This window comes from Antedon bifida, chromosome 7 (genome assembly GCF_963402885.1).
Source record: "Antedon bifida chromosome 7, ecAntBifi1.1, whole genome shotgun sequence".
Lineage (NCBI taxonomy): Eukaryota > Metazoa > Echinodermata > Crinoidea > Comatulida > Antedonidae > Antedon > Antedon bifida.
In genome coordinates this window covers 894,900-912,407 of record NC_136232.1, presented here as the reverse complement: position 1 = coordinate 912,407, position 17,508 = coordinate 894,900, and the positions used below count along the sequence as shown (strand labels likewise).

The 17,508-nt window shown below is 32.3% G+C and overlaps 1 protein-coding gene across 3 annotated transcripts; it reads left to right on the top strand.

Annotated features, from left to right (window-relative positions):
• The first annotated feature begins 504 nt into the window (after window positions 1-504).
• LOC144847924 (myb-related protein A-like) lies at window positions 505-17,298 on the top strand. 3 transcript variants are annotated; one of them, XM_078704517.1, is made up of 19 exons: window positions 505-816; window positions 1,674-1,794; window positions 2,317-2,466; window positions 4,584-4,687; window positions 5,135-5,263; window positions 5,568-5,682; window positions 5,973-6,057; window positions 6,567-6,699; window positions 7,141-7,289; window positions 7,665-7,798; window positions 8,512-8,637; window positions 9,141-9,295; window positions 10,058-10,175; window positions 10,506-10,601; window positions 11,000-11,110; window positions 12,080-12,169; window positions 13,657-13,812; window positions 14,598-14,795; window positions 15,351-17,298. In XM_078704517.1, the coding sequence occupies exons 1-19, from the start codon at window positions 797-799 to the stop codon at window positions 15,465-15,467; spliced, it is 2,307 nt and encodes a 768-aa protein (XP_078560643.1). In that variant the 5' UTR covers window positions 505-796; the 3' UTR covers window positions 15,468-17,298. The 3 variants fall into 3 exon arrangements, with proteins under 3 accessions (XP_078560643.1, XP_078560644.1, XP_078560645.1); XM_078704518.1 differs by lacking the exon at window positions 4,584-4,687 and adding an exon at window positions 3,042-3,145; XM_078704519.1 differs by lacking the exon at window positions 13,657-13,812 and having other exon boundaries at window positions 507-816.
• Window positions 17,299-17,508: the final 210 nt, after the last annotated feature.

Here is a 17,508-nt window from a genome sequence, read left to right as displayed (position 1 = left end):
GTTTTCGTAGCCCAATCAATCTCGATGGGGCTTGATCTACTACAGACAGGTAGCTCTACATTTGTTTTTCTGTTTTGGTTAAACTAATGCTATTTTAATAAAGGCAGTTTTTAAGTGAAGTAAAGTCGTGTAACAATCTATATTGTTGCTTGTATATTTGTGTCACATTTGTAGCCTATTTTACCTTAAGATGTGAAATAAAAGCATTTGTATTTTACAAAATGTTTTTGCTTGTTTTTGATGAGTTTATCCAGGATTTAAAGTTGCAAAATAGAAAAATTTGAATATGAATGATTTTTAAAAATTTGATACCCAAATTATAAATTGAATTTTCTGTATGAGCCAATCTTCAAGAAGCAACAAAGTAAGGGTGTACGCGTACTGTAACAAAAAATAACATTTATTTAATTATTTAAATTGAGCTTGACTATAATTTTAAGAAATTTAATTCTAACAGGCCCAGATATTTTTTACCAAAGTAAAAAAAGTAATTTTGTCAATGAATTGGAACAGTATATCCACTAAAATTAATTTATACAAAAAAGTCTCTTTTAAAATTGGGCAAATCTGATGAAATAACATGGCAACGAATTAATCAGCTAGGCGTAATTGGGTCAAAGTTGATTATTGACCAATCACAAAACTGCGCGCCGAATTCGCTAATGTTGATGTCACCATTGTATATTTTCGTCGGTGTTTACTCTCTCATACAGTCTGTATTTTAGCATTTTGTTTTAGTTAAATACAAATGTAAATAAAAATAAAATAATTTATATTCGAAAGTGAATCGTTCAGAATGTCGCAGTCACGATTTAGGTGAGAACTACCTTGTTTATGACTTACATTTTATCAATAGAGTTTAGGCCTCAACTCGACCAAAAAAGTGTGTGTATGATGTGTATGTTCAGTGAAGTGCGCCAAAGACAAGTGAGGATATCCTGCTGAACCTGGCGGGTTTCTTATGTTTGTTCTAGTCCAGGGCCTAATGTAACTGATCAACCGATTATTAATTTAGGCCTTCCTAAATGTGTACTGTTCAATAATATTTGTAAATAATAATCCTAATAATTGATAGATAATTAAATTAGATAATGTGACATTTCAATATATTTTCTTCAATGCAATAATTAAAAACAATTTCTTAATCTATTCTTATGTTTTATTTTATTTTGTTTTTTGATATGCAACTCAACTCATTAACAAAATTATACATATAGTATTATAGTAATATTATGGGTGAGTTACGGCTGAGTTACGTGATACTCATCTCTATATTTTGGTGGGTCATTAAGCGGTAATGCATAATAATGAGCTTGTGATTTGTCAATTACGACGCACTATACGAACGGAAATCCCTGACTGAAACTAGGTGCGGCATTTGTCTGATGAGTTTTCATTTGATCATATTTTAATGAAATTTGTGTAATTATTTTTAAAAGTGAATAAATTTTATTAAATTAGTAATTAGCCAGATATTTGCTAAATAATTGCTAAAAATCTGAATTTTGTTATTATTTTGTAACCATGTTAAAATAAAGGGCCAACTGAGACAAGTTTTACTTTCAGGTTGGTCCTCATTTTATGCTTTGTTTTATTTGTATGGCATTTTATGAAATAAAAGTTTGTTAAATTGAATATATATTGAATATACTGTTATTGTATCTCTTATACAGCAGTTGTGGCTATGATAGTGATTCTAGTGATGACTATGGTGACTACAGCGATCAGGATAGCAGTCAAGGGTTATTTCCAGGATCAAGAAGGTTTTCAAATAGTAAATGGACAAAAGAAGAGGTAACTTATTCCCTTTCACACCTGCAAGAAGTAACAATTGTAACCAGGTTTGCATGGTGTGAAGATTATTTTCACAAGGACCCCTGTTAATCTTGGAAAAAAACAACAATGAGAGGCCTGTTTTTTGTTCAGAGTTGTTACTGAGCGAATGGGTATTGCCCTGGTATTAAACTGACCAATCATACAAATCAAATAGCGCACAACTATGCTATCCTCTGAGATTTCTCACAGGTTCGCAAATGCTATAATGATAATGTATGATAAATGTGTAATAAATTGAGAGATCAAACCTAATTGCAACTTGTTACAATTTATGTAGATGTGAAAGCTACAGAACACAAATTCAAAGTAAAAGCTAAGCTACTGAGTATTAGTTATATAAATTGTCAGTATTGTTGAGGGTTCCTAATGATGGATGGACCACCCTCATAAAACATTGTTAAAGTAAATAAATAAATTATTCTACAGTATGTAAGAGCAGTGCTAGTGATGTATTTTATTAAAGTTTAAATTATATTTTAGGATGACAAGTTAAGAAATGCAGTTGATTACCACGGTTGTAGCGATTGGAAAGTGATTGCTAGTTATGTTGACCGAAATGAGCTGCACTGTATCAAGAGATGGCAAAAGGTTTTGAACCCTGACCTTGTAAAAGGACCATGGACAAAAGAAGTAAAATAACTAATTCTAAACATATTTATTGTACAGGTCTTGTCAGAAATATGAATATTTGATTATATAAATACAATATTACATAAAAGAATTATTCAGACTTGAAGGCTTTATGGTCAACTCACACAATATAGGACATCCTGGGCTAATTATATATGTCTAGTTTTTCTGGAAAGTCTGGTATCCGATCATCATCTTCTTCAAATACTGTAAAAACAAAATTTGGGACCTTGTGGACCTCGAGAAAAGTCTGGTTTTGAGAGAGTCTGGTATTGGCAGTGTTGACTTTAATATATTGTATTTATTCAAATGTTTGTTGCTATTCTTCTTAAGCTCTGTCTACACTATCAAACTTTATGTGACAAAAAATGTGATGTCTCCATATACAGTATAGACACGATGATGCCATCACTACCATGTTTGAGCATATCACTACCATATTTGGGCAAATCACTTTTTTTTTTGTCAAACTAGTTACAGTAGTGTAGACAGGGCTGTATGCATACTGTATGTACTGTAAAATGCATGCTCTTTTTCCTTCACATTGCACATATTTCCATTTCATGGCACTGTAGGAAGATGATATGATAGCTCACTTAGTTGGCATATATGGGCCACGTCGATGGTCATTCATAGCTGAATATCTACCAGGAAGAATAGGGAAACAGTGTAGAGAAAGGTATGCAGGTCAGCTAGCCTAGGCTTTAACACAGTTATGATATGTCTTGTGTATACTGGTTGGTAGACAGGTTAGGTACTGCAGTTGAGGTACTGTAGCAGGCAGTTGGCATATATGGACCATGTCCATGAAAATTTACCAGGAATAATAAGGTATACTGGTCAGCTAGCCTAGGCTTTAACACAGATGTCCTGTGTATAATGGTAGGTAGACAGGTTAGGTACTGCAGTTGAGGAGCAGGCAGTTGGCATATGGACCATGTTAATGGTCATTCATAGCAGAATATTTACCAGGAAGAATAAGGTATGCTGCTCAGCTAGCCTACAGTAGGCTTTAATACAATTATATGTACATGTAGGTAGATAGGTTAGGTACTGCAAATGAGGTAGTTGGCAACAGGAAGAACAGAGAAACTAGAAAGGTATGCCTACAGTAACACGGTTGTGATGTGTCTTATACACAATGGTAGGTAGCCAAGTTAGGTACATAGCATATTTGTACTTCCAGGACCCTATGTCAAACTACCATGGTGAGTACACTGGTTATGAGACAATATATTGATCACATTGTGTTCTTAAAGGTAGGCAGGCTAGGTAATTTAAAGTACTGTTAGTTCAATCACATCTACTGTACTGAGTTGTTATGAGATTGCTGGTTGTAATTGGTGGACACACAAATGTCTAGTAGTGCTGTTGTAGAATACTGTATTTGGTACAAAATGATTGGTTGTTGAAATTTCATTGGTCTATAAAGAGATTGTGGTTTTAGAACTGTCAGTAGAAGGGACAGATTGCGTACAAGGCTAGTGTTACTGTAAAGTTTACAGAAAAGAAGTTAAGTTGTTCATCAAAGAAGGGAGAAGCACACAAAAAACTATAGTTTAGATTGTTTTTTTATGAAAAATTGTACAAGAACAGTACTGTACATCCTTTGGCTATAGCACTTCTACAGTAGATGCTCCAATAGACAGACCAAATCAAAATACCATGTACAGAGATTGAAAATTAGTCTACAGGTATAGATGCTTGATTCACTGTATAGGCATGGCACTTGATACCAAATTAATGTGTGTCTTAGTCGTAATACAATCTAAACGCTATCTTTTGTAGGCATGGTACAGCCTTTGTGTCACCAAATGAAACGTGTACTTCTGTCTCTAGTGTATTATAAGCAGCTATTGAGATTCATTTTTGTAGGCTTGGTACTTCTCTTTGACATACAGCATCAATTTGATTTAAGTATCCCAACAGTAGGCACAGAACAGAACGTACTTAGGACTAACTTCAATAGCACCAATAACAGATATACTTAGTTTAATTAGGGGCTACTGAGATTCTCTTGTTTAGGCACAGCACTGCTTTCTTTACTTCTTTCTCTTGCACACAATCTGACACCACCTTTTATTATTAATGAATTCACTTGATTAATTGTATATCAGGAGGATGATTTGGTCGTTAGATTGGTCAAGGAGTTGGGCCCAAAAAGGTGGTCTCTTATCTCTAAGTACCTTACTGGGCGTACAGGCAAACAGTGCAGGGAACGGTAGGTGTAAAAATTACCTTTTATTTTTTTTAATTAATATCAATCATATAATAATTTTAGCGAAAAAATTGTTTACCTAACAAGTAAATCTGATTGTGTATGTGTATAATCTGAGAAAGTGTGTTGCATCAATTGCTGAAAGTGTATTTATAAACTATTGGTTGAGGAAAATATTTTAAAATTTCATCAATGTAGGTAATACTTTATTTATCAGAAACATTTTAAAGGTAGGTTCCAAACACAATTGAAATATGTTACTACAGTACACTAGCTATTTAAGTTGTACAGTAAAAGAAGATTATCTGCTGGCCCCAATTTTGTATAGACCACTTTGACTTGACACTCCTACCCATTTGCTCCCCATAATTGACATTCATTTCGCTAGCACCAATATTTAAATTTGCCTGAATCAAATTCAGTGGTAACTATGTGATTATCTTTTTGTAGATGGCATAATCACCTAAACCCAAACATAAAGAAATGTGCTTGGACGGTTGAAGAAGATCGAATTATCTATGAAGCTCATAAGCGTCTTGGTAACAAATGGGCAGAGATTGCCAAACTGCTTCCTGGAAGGTAAATTGTTACAACAGTTAATGTACCCCTGTATGTGTGTAATCGTATTAAGTTGTATCTGTCTAACCTCTGGAGGGTTTTTAAGCTCTGTCTACACTATCATTATTATTGCATAGTTAGTATAATATATATAGAATACAAGTAGTGTACATTTGCTTGATTAAAACACCTAGACCTCAATCAAATAAAACAATATGAGATAAACTATGTTAATTTCATGGGATTTTCCCTAGTAAACGTGGTCACACTCTTCAGTGAGTCATGTATTTACTGTATATAAAAAATGTTTTGTTTATTTTATCAGGACTGATAATGCAATTAAAAATCACTGGAATTCTACTATGAAAAAAAAGGCAGAAAGTAAAACCAACCCATACTCACCCAGGAATCAGGTAGCGGGCAGCTACCAATATGCACAGGTAAATATTAAGACCTTCACCTCAAATAAAGATTGGTAATGCTGCTTCTGTCATTTGGGTCATTTGCTGGCTGGTGATGTTATAGATCCAATTGATTGACCATATTTCATCGATGTATCATTTTGTAATATAAATCTTTTGTATTGTGAACCATATTACTAAATAAATAATATTTTAAAAGAGTTGATAAGCTATTTTCAATACAATTATTATAACATATTCCAAATTGAAGACATTTTTTCTGGATCAGTATGTGTGTTGATATATCCCATTGTTATTGTTTTTTCCAGTCGTCAAATCCCTACCCTATGTACATCAGCAGTAATGGAGCCTTAGCTACTCAACAGAGCAACTGTCAAGATAGTAGCCTAAGAAGTAAGTTGTTTATGCTTAGTAAATGTGGGGGAATAACCTGTGACTCAAAGCCTACTGGACTTAATTGCGCAGTGTGGACGAGACAAATACAACAACTTGTTCATCCCTTAAGGATCCTTTGTGTCGTACAGCTGCCACCAAACGGCGCGCGTTCGTCTGTCCACAATGACAGGGGCTGAGGTGGACCAGTACACCGTGGTAATCTCCTACTCTACCGAAAGATATTGTTTTAAATCCTTTTTCGAGAAGACTTATTGTACCAAACTAGAGCTATGGTTGAGGAGGGCCTTGAACCTGTGCCAATTGTATAGGTCTGTAGGTTTAAGAATTATTCTAACATAGAATAATATATAGAATAGAATGAAGCTAATGTTATATTTGGATGAGTTCAATAAAAACCATTCTGTAGGGTAAAGAACAACTAATACAATATCACTATCTCTGCTTTTTAAGTTCCAGTTTAATAAACTATTTCTATAGTCTTGGCTAATTACAAAATTTATCTTTAGGTATTCTTCAAACAAACATGAGACGAAACATGTTACCTTCAACATCAACACAGATGTCTGGCAGAATGAATGCACAATCGAGTCCAATGCGCTGGATTGTTATGGACAATGAGGGCGTTATTTCTCCATTCAGGTACCCAATTGAAATTAATTTTTCCAACTGTCTACTGTTAATTTTTTACATATATTTTCCAATCGACTCTTAATATAATATATTTAAAATATCAATTCATCAAATAACGAAACACTATATAGGGCTTTTTGATTTTGACTTTTTGGAAAATTTACCATTAGTACTGTATGTAACTTAGTGTAATCGCATAAAGCTTAGGATGGCTACAAAATTAAATGACAGAAGGTGGGATTATACATGGATTGCATTTTGAATGATAGAATTATATCTGATTTCTGTGGTATTGAGTTACAGTACATTGTTTTTTTTACATGAAAGGGCAGTTGATGTTGATAGTTTAATATTGGGGTATGGATGTAGACTACCATACACTTACATGTTACTATATTCCATCTCACCTTGTCAATGCTTTACTATAAAATATACCTTTTTGTTATTCAGAGATCTACCAGATATGCCTGACACAAACTTTCTAGACCCTGAGCCACATTTAGATGACCTTAGTACATTTGACATGCTTCTCGGTGATGATGACTCAATTACTGCTACACCAATTAAATTTTCAAAGCTTCATCAAAAGGGAGCCACAGGTATGCTGATTTTTATAATTGCAGTAGATAACCCCTTTTAAGGGGACACCATTGGAACCAAACAAGGTGTCCCCTTAATAGGAGTGCCCACTGATTTATAGTGGTGTCCCAAAGGAGGAGTTCTGAACGTTCTACTGTAATTAATTATATTATTCTGGATGTTATTTGTCGCAGCAGGTAGTTTTCTGATTTTTGTTACTGTGAGAGAGATTGAATCCAATGCCATTAGCTAGTGTCTATCTCTCTTCACATTATTGTAGTGTTGTTCTCTCTATTTTGAACAATGTCTCACTTTTTAACATTTTTTTTTTCTGAGTAAGTAAAAAATAATAATTTGTAGTAACAATTCCAAATAAAAAGTGTAATTTTTTTTAGGATATCGATTTGATGGACATGCCATCTCGTCCTTGTCCAAAGACACATCAGGGCGTCTAATACCAATCACCTCGCCTGTCACATCCAAGTATAGTACGCCACCAACCATACTGAGGAAAAAACGAAGGCGATCTGTATCCTTTTATATTATTAAAAAAATATGTAGCATGCCAAATCTGAAAACTTGCCATTGAGATTCAATATTATGATGTTTAAGATCGTTTTATTTAAACAGTAAGTGCATTATTCCAATTTATGCTTTTCTGAAATTCACGACAGTACTTACTCTATTTAGTAAACTCTCCCAAAGCTTTGCGCTTGTTCATTGCTGTTATATGTAGAAAATAACTTTTTATAAAAATGTACATAAAATGTGTATCTGCAATTTTACATATTGACAATTTAATATTCTAGACGGGGCCCATGATAATAATGGCTTTCTTTGCTCCCTGCTATCTATAGCATTCCTTGTGTGCTCCGAAGCAATGGCAAGGTCAAATATCAACAATTTAAACCGAGAACCGACAGATTTAAAATTTCACCCATCCCTACAATAATTAATATGCTAAACAATAGTTCATACTGTAGAGCCAAAACGAGATACAGAGTGATATTTTTGTACCTTATTATTCGTTTTTATTGCATTTTTTATTGTTATTAAAATTGTACAGCTACTTGTTGTAAATACAACATGTTAAGCCATTCAGCTACTTTTTTTATACATAAACACAAAATTGGTATCTTTTGTTTTATGTGATTATCTAAATTAAAGAATAAGGATTGGAACTGTCAAGTTTAGGGAAGTTTGGTTTTTGTTTATGTTTTGTTCCTTAATTCACTGTAAAAGCATTTGGATACAAGTACCAGGAGTAGTAATTCTAGTATATTAAAGACACCTGATATCAAGATTTTTAAGGACTCGAGCACACCCAAGACCACACCCATTAAACCTCTCACATTCTCACCATCGCAGGTAATTGTTATAAAGTATTCTGTTTATTATACTAAAATTTCAATTGAGTAAGTTCAATAAATTTTATCAAAGCTTGTCAAAAAAATATTTGTGACCAATTTGCCAATAAACTTATCATCATCATTTAATTTAAAGATATATTGTTCCCCTGAAAATTGGTGAATATGCCATTTTGATGTTCCATAATAATAATTCACTTTAACCAAAAATTGGATTAAACAAAATTTATTTTACCTGCAAAAAACTGTAATTAAAAGCAAAAATAGCCAATGGGTTTTTGATGGAATTGAACATTTTATTTTGTCTTTTTATAGTGGAAACTATATTTAAAAAAAATTTTATTTGCGGAAGTGATTAATTTCATTAAAACTACAAAAGGACAATTATTAAAACAAAAAGATATCTGTTGCAACCAAATAGAGGCTACCATGTCAAAAATGCTACAAAGATGTTATAATTTATATTCATTAATTCTTTTACATTATTGTTTTTTTCAATTGTAGTTCTTTAATTCAAGTCCAATTGGGATAGGATTAACCCCTGGTAAGCAACAGTTAACATCGACGCCAATCTCAAAGGTGGAACCATGTACAAGCAGTCTGCTAAGCACACCACAGCTATTCACCCAAACACCTAGCAATAAGGAAAACTTACCAGAGTAAGTATTATTGTCTTTTTTACAAGTTTTACTTATATCTATTACTTATATCACAAATAATACATATATTTTCTTGATAAATCATTAAATATTTTTGAATGTGGATGGTGGTCAAAATAAGTCTAGAAATAGACTTTAAGCAGAGACCACTCATTAACAAAATAGAAAAAATATTACAATGTGATTACATAAATAGAAAAAAAATAAAGGTAGAGTGGTTTATAACACATAACTTCTTCGGTGGCTGTACATGTCATAATTCAGATGAGTACGGAAAAAGGGGATACACATGAAGCAATAAGAAGTAGTGAAAAATAACTTTGGAGTGGAGTTTTCTTGACATAATTCTACTCTTGGGTTAATACTACTTACAGTACTATTAAAATTCCTTTGATTGTTGTTTGATTGTCAACATTTTAAATTTCTCAAAACTTAAAGCTCTGTCTACACTATCAAACTAGTTTGACAAAAAAATTGTGATGTGCTCAAATATGGTAGTGATATGGCATCATCGTGTCCATATATGGGTACATCATAAAGTTTGATAGTGTCGACAGAGATTTACAGTGCCTATAAATCTGAACTGATGACCAATTAGTTAAGTTGCTAATTTAAATGTAATTTAAACTTACAGCCAGTGTCTATCAGTGCCTATAAATCTTAACTGATGACCAATTAGTTAAGTTCCAGCCAGTGTCTATAAATCTGGTTTATGTGAGTTGTGTGATTATTTTTTTTAATCCAATTTATACTTTATTCTAGTGGGTTCTTTAGGACACCTAAGATTCGCAGAGCTTTACTGGAAACTCCAAGAACACCAACACCATTAAAAGATGCACTTGCAGCCTTAGAGAAAAAAAGTGGACCTATACACAGGCTGGTGAGTAATTGGTCAAAGAGATACATACTTTCTCATTTCTAAAAAACTAAATAAAATTGTATCAACTTATAAAATGGATTTAAAAAGATTTCTCTTTGTACAACTAAAATACTAATAATGAACTAAAATTCTGTGTGTATTGTTTTACTACAATGGAGGCGCTGTTACTTAAGTAAAATTACTAAGTAGTGTAATTATATTTTCTTTTATTAAAAAAGGAATTAGCTAGAATTAGATAAAATGTATTTAAGCAACAAAGGGCAAAGCTTAAGTAGTTAGCAATCTGAGGAAGAATTAACTTTTTAAACATTTTGTAATTTCATTTTGAAGCCCCAGACACCAGATCATCTTGTGGAAGACTTATCAGAGATCATCAAGAAAGAGGAAGAAATGTCCGACCTGAAACAAAAGAGGAACCATAACCAGGTAGTGATGTAGTAATTGCAGGAATTAGTAGTTAATTCAGGATAAAACACTTATTTTGAAGGTCTACATACTTAGATATCCAATACATACTAGTGATTGTCATGCCCATTCCAGGAAACAAACCTGGGCATTCACATCTGTCAATGATGAAAGCTGTATGGATCTTTACCACCTGAATAACCCCCTACCTGCCTAAAAAATGGTATAAATACCTGGTATTTTAAGTACAGGTACATTTTTTAGGCAGTTTGATATTTTAAGTACACACATACGATTTGTATACACTGCACATATTGTTTACAGTATATTAATCATGAACCTATACATTTATAGGTCCATGGTACAATAGCAAACTTTTGTTTCAGGACTTTGTAATATTATTCAATTTTGTTTTGCAGATTGATACACCAACAAAGAGAGTGAGAAAAACACTGAGCAACCATTGGGCAGATGAAAAGAAATCCACAAACGATTACTTCTACACTATGCCTGGAACAACAGAAACTCCTGTAAGTTTTCTTATTATTTACACAGATCTTATCTAACCTTCGGGCCTCGTGGCCCATAAGGCTTACTTAGACAGTTATTAATTCATTGATGATGGTGACTGTGGTAGGGAGCCGGCGATTTGCATCGACCAAAGTATGTTATGTTAATTCATTTGTGTTTTGGTAAGGCCTAAACAAGATATATTGACATAACAGGTTGAAAAATAGTGTAGGTAGTTTGGTTGGTGTTTTTTTTAATATGACCATTTTGATAAGTCTTAAATTGTCACTTACAGCATATCCAGTGTAATCAAATCATAGTAACCATCTTGAGTAAATGTTTGTATAATGCTAAAAAATTAAATACCAAAACAAAATAAATTGTTTATGTTGCTAAATCACTTTATAGTACTTTCTTGTTATTTTGATGGTCAGTGAGTAGCAGGATTTAAAGAAATAAACATTTTCAGGGTTAGCTCTTTTTTAGGGTTATACTAATATAAGTTTTTTAGGCCTAACTAAACTGATGAAAGGTAGGTTGATTTTGCTGTTAATCATGATTTTTATATTTTGTTTTATCATTTTAAATTTTTAGTTATTGTTCTTAGTTTTTTTTTTTTTTAATAATTCAATTTTATAATGCCTTATAATAATAAATATAGACAATTTTAATTAATTTTTTAATACACCAACTCTCTCAATACTGGACACCTATTAGGCCTGTTCAGACTTAGTTATTTACCTGCTAAGTTGGCTTCATGCCCCAAATATCGCTAACTTTGATGGGTAGATCACCAAATCACACAGGTAAATATCTAAGCCTGAATGTGCCCTTTGTCTGTTTTTCTAGAAAGTCTGGTTCCGAATGTGTTTTAATGGTAAAAAAGAGATCTTTTTGAAGAGAGTCTGGTATTAAGAGAGTTGGCTGTACAACAGTTTATCTTGTTTTATTTTTTAACCTGTTACAACTAACCCCTTTCTATCTCACAGTCCTCACAGTATCCAAATCCTGATAGTAATGCAATAATTCGCCAGCTTTTCCGTGATTCTTCCAGTCTTTTGTCCGATGATACAAATATGGTAAATAAAAGTCGAGTCATAATTTCCACCATTTTCTCTACTGCATGAATGGTGTGGTTCTATCGCCATTTTTTGTTATCTTTTCACATTATCTTTCAATTTTCATCTTTAATTATTAAATATCATATGATAAAACAAACTTTGACAAATTATGATTCTATATTTTGAAATTAGATGAAAAACTCAAGTTTGAAACATAGAATCATAATGGTTTGCCTCACATTTTACATAGTTTGTTTTATATTATTACCCGATTCTCATTGCTGTATCTCCACATCATACAATGTTTCCCCAGTATCAGGACAATTCCGTAATACAGCATTTTATGTGTATCACATTTGACGCCTGTATCATGTGACATTAGTATCTATGATACTAGGCATGCAGTACACGTGAAACACATGTGATCCTGTATTATGACATTTTTTAGATTTGAAGAGATCTAGATACAGTGAATACAGAGAATCCGGCGATATATCAAACTTAAAAAATTTATTAAAGTATAAACCTAATGCTTATCACACACCTTTCATTTGCACCTTAATTTTCATTCATTATTGCTTCAGGCATATTTCTTTTTTAATCTCCCAATGCGTAAGCATTGATGTTATATACTGTATCTTGTATTAATTATCAGTTCATTGCATTAATACAATATAGTATGACTAGGGATTTTACATATTTACCATAATTTTAAAGCTTTGCGCATGATTCCTTGAAATACACTAGATTTGATGCTGTTTGAAAAACTTATAAAACGTTTGCTTTTTTAACATCGACAGTTCTACTTAAAAACCCATCACCTTTCCTGATAATGATTTAATTTTATCCTTAATTTATAATTCCTGATTTCTGAATTTCTACAAATACAAATTTGGCACATTTTGTGATTACAGTATGTTAATTAATAATGAATATTTATAATATTTCAATGTCAGATACTTGCAGCAATTGTAACTAATTAGTAGCTAAAGAATAAGTCAGACTTGAAAACATCTGGGACCTACAATTTATAAAGCTATTTGGTTTATTTTTACATAAAAGAAATTTGTTAGATAACATTACAAAAAAGATATACAATTTTTTCTTTTATTCTTCTTTTAGAAAGAGAATTTCATTGGGCCCTCTAGAATACATATCATTACCCGGTCATTTTTTGATCAAACACATATGGAAACATACTCTTATAATGCAGCTAGTAATCAGCGCAAAGTTCTGTCTTGACCTAAAAACTCCACCCATTTGTACACCTGGGTGGAGAGAGGTAAACATAAGTAAAATTACTTGCCTAAGGATACAAGCAATGTGACAAGCCTTGGATTCGAACCCAAAATCTCACCAAGTTCAATGTTCAACACACTGTGCCACACACTTGTTACAAACTTTCAAAAGCAGCTTTGCACAAATCACTAATAAAACTGGATTTCTAGTTGTTTTTTTTCACTAACTAACTTTCAACATCAACATTGTGTGTGTATTAATCCTAGGGTGGATATAGTCTACCATCATTGGAGAATTTTAGTTCAGAGCCAGAGTTGTTGAGTCACTTACTACCCCTTACTAACATCAATCAGTCAGCTGCACCTCCTCCTCCTCCTAATATAACCAATTTGGACCACATTGCCAACCAGGTTCAGCCACAGGTAAGTTCACTTATAAAAATGCACTATACTAACATGCCGTCAATGCGTCATGAGAATATTTTTTTTAATAGTATGTTCAGAAAGATGCTTTTGTATGACTGCCAATATCGACACCTACATTGTAGGATACATTGCAGTAAAGTGCTGCACAAATAGTGCAATTATTCGAATAAAGGTCCCCCATAGAACATCATTTGGAATAAAAGTCCCCCTAAACAAACACCCCGCTACATGTATTATGTACACATAGTAGAATTCATTGACTGCCATGATCAATTTTTACTGTATTTTTATCACTTTTTTATATTAATTGTGGGGCGTTAATTCAAATAAATACAGTAGTGTAATTAAAAGATAAATTTATATCTTTAAAAATTTCATTGAATTGTGTGCGTAGTCTTATTATTTGTTTAAAGAGATTGTTTTAAAATGTAGAAATCCATTTGTACATTTGGTGTATTCATCGTCTCTTTAATTGATTATCGAAGGCTAGGCACATTAACAAATGCGGCACAGGGTAGAGTATTTTTCAGTAATTACTCTTTGGTTCCCTAATGCCGTCAATGAGCCTAGTGCATCATACAAAATTCAAAAATATTTACATAAGATGAGAGTGCAATAGCACATCCAGTCATTAGAATAGGAGTAAATAATGCATGGCCTGTGATATGAAATCAACCAATCACATGGCAAGGATACACAAGTTATAATTAAATTAATTAAAATAATTTGTAACCTAATGAATTCTTTTCTATTTAAATTTTACCTAAATTGTTTGATTGTAGAGCTCATCTCTTCTGGCTGATTCATCTCTCCTAATGTCACCTGATAGGCCTAGCAAACTTAACAGCAGCAATGACAGTTTCTCTGTTACCCTTGACCAAGGCTTTGTAGCCCCAGCAGCACAGACTAGCATCAGTAAATACAGACCAAAGAAAGATTTTAAGAGAATCAATGAAACTCCATTTAAGCCTCCCATTAAGGTCAGTACTTTTGTTTTGTTAATGATTTCCTTATCTGTCTTATCATTCAAAACTTGTTCACATCCATAACAAAGTTACAAGTATGATCTATCAAAAAATTTCAGACCCGATTTTTAGTTTCTAAAGCTTTGTTTCCATATAGGCGCAATGCAAGTCAATTGACCAATCACAGCGACAGTTTGGATACACGTCTTGATTGGTTAAATTACTCCGGTGTAGTTACATCCTTGCATTGTGTTCCAGTCTGAACCAAGCTTAATCGTTTACCTCATCTCTTGTGCCTTTATGATTTGTTTTTGTTATTTTATATTTGGGTTCCCTGTAGGAAATTTGATGTCTGCAACAAGTGCATTTCATATGTCTGTGAAGAGATTATGATTATAGTAACTTTTAAAAAATGGGGTTAATTATAATATCCTTAAAGTTTATATCCTTTTAAGACCCCTTAAGTATGGGGTCCGCACCCTCGTACCCAATGATGTTAGGCTCTATCTAACCCACAAGATTATTTGTCAATTACACTAGAATTAAAATGTTATTTTAATTTTTTTACAGTTGAACAAGGCATGGGAAGCAGTTGCGTGTGGCCAGACAGCTGATCAGCTCATCCTCATACAGCAAGCCAAGAAATACTTGTTCAGTAACATGAGGCCCAGATCATTAAAACTTTGAAATAATCAATCAAAATTTTTCGATGAAGTCACAGACTTTGTACCGAAGAAAATCAAGAAAGAAGACCAATTGATGAATTCATTGCATATGTAAATAAATAAATATATATATTGTTATCACAGCTTGGTTATAGCTATGTAATGGAAGTTGCAGAATTGCAGCTGAGTTGTATCTATGTAATGGAAGTTGCAGAATTGCAGCTAGGTTGTGTCTATGTAATGGAAGTTGCAGAATTGCAGCTAGGTTGCATCTATGTAATGGAAATTGCAGCTAGGTTGTATCTATGTAATGGAAGTTGCAGAATTGCAGCTAGGTTGTATTTATGTAATGGAAGTTGCAGAATTGCATTGCAGCTAAGTTACATCTATGTAATGTAAGTTGAAAAATTGCAGCTATGTTATGGTGGTTGCAGAATTGCAGCTAGGTTGTATTGATGTAATGGAAGTTGCAGAATTGCAGCTAGGTTGTATCTGTGTGCAGAATTGTTGGTATCAGCCATATACTTTATATAAAAGAGGCAGTCAGCTCCATGGATCTAATATTAAGTAGTACACTATGTGTACATTTTGTCCTGTAGTTTCTCTTTTTAAAGTATGACAATGATTCTAGTAATATATCCCTTTTGAGTGTACAGTATTTGTATGTGCAGTATTTTATAAAGTTAATTAAAATGAACTTTCACATTTAAAAACTACTGTCACCGTAGAATACTGTTTTTACCATATTTCTTTAGGTTGCATTGGCATTTTTATATTTAATACATATCTACTTATTTACCAATTTTGTGATTCCAAATTGATTATTAGGCCATTGGCCAGAGAGGCCTATCTGGACATCACAGCCAGTAACGCCCCTCCACTTCAATAAGTTAATTGAAGCATCAAAGTTTATCATGTTAACATTAACAATGATTGGTACTTGGTAATGGGGTTTGAGCGGTAAATTAAATTATAAAAGTAACTCTAAATTCTTAGTAAAAAATACTATCAATTTATTTTGGCTTTTAATCACACATAACAGTGTTTAACCATTTATAGCTCCATGGTTTAACGTATGTTATTGTTGTATTGTGATAATGGCAATTGTCATTTCAATTTACTCAACTGTAAACTTAAATACTCTTTTGAAACTTGCTTGCAGTGGTGTCACTTTTCCACTATCACTCCTTTTTTTTTTACTAGTGTACAACTTTATTAATTACTGATTGTATATTTCATTTATTATGTTTCTGTATTTTGTTTAAGCATTTATAGAAATAGATCTTTTGTTTTATTATAATATTATTTATAACAAAAATTGTTTATTTAAAGTTTATTATTATCTAAAAAGACAGACAAAATTGGATATATTTATTTCTATTATTTAACACAATTTTGATTTATCTTTTATTTATAGTTTATAATAAACTAATAATTACATTTAATTTCTGTTTACAATATTTCATATAGTGGGATAGAGTTTCTTAATATCTTTTACAATTCCTGGTAAATACGACTGTAAATAAGTGCGTTTGTACTAGGGAAGATAAGGCGACTGAATAAGTGACTCGCATTTACCTAATCTTAAACTATAATTATAATATTTATAATAACTGTAAATATGTATTCTTGATTATTGCTGTACTGTATTTCATTTATAAAGATCAATTTAGTATTATTCAGTTAACATAAGTTTAATACGTGTGCAAGCGTACAGAAATGATGTATAAATTATGGGATGGTCGGTGATTGGTTAATTTGAATTTTGTTTCTAATATTCAGAGGAAGTGTTTGTATGCTTACAGGTGATATTAAAATAAATGCACTATAGAGTGTTTATAATGAGTGCTGTACATTCTTGTTTGATACTTATTTTTATGATATTCATTGCCAAAAATTACAAATATACATTTGCAAACACATTGATAATAATATATTATGTCAACTTTTTATCCCATAAAAGCAAAATGACAGTGTTATTAATGTCAAAGATGTATTGTCCTCCAAAACATGTACAATTAGAGATGTGTAAATCCAAATTTGAATAGACCTTTTCGAGTGTG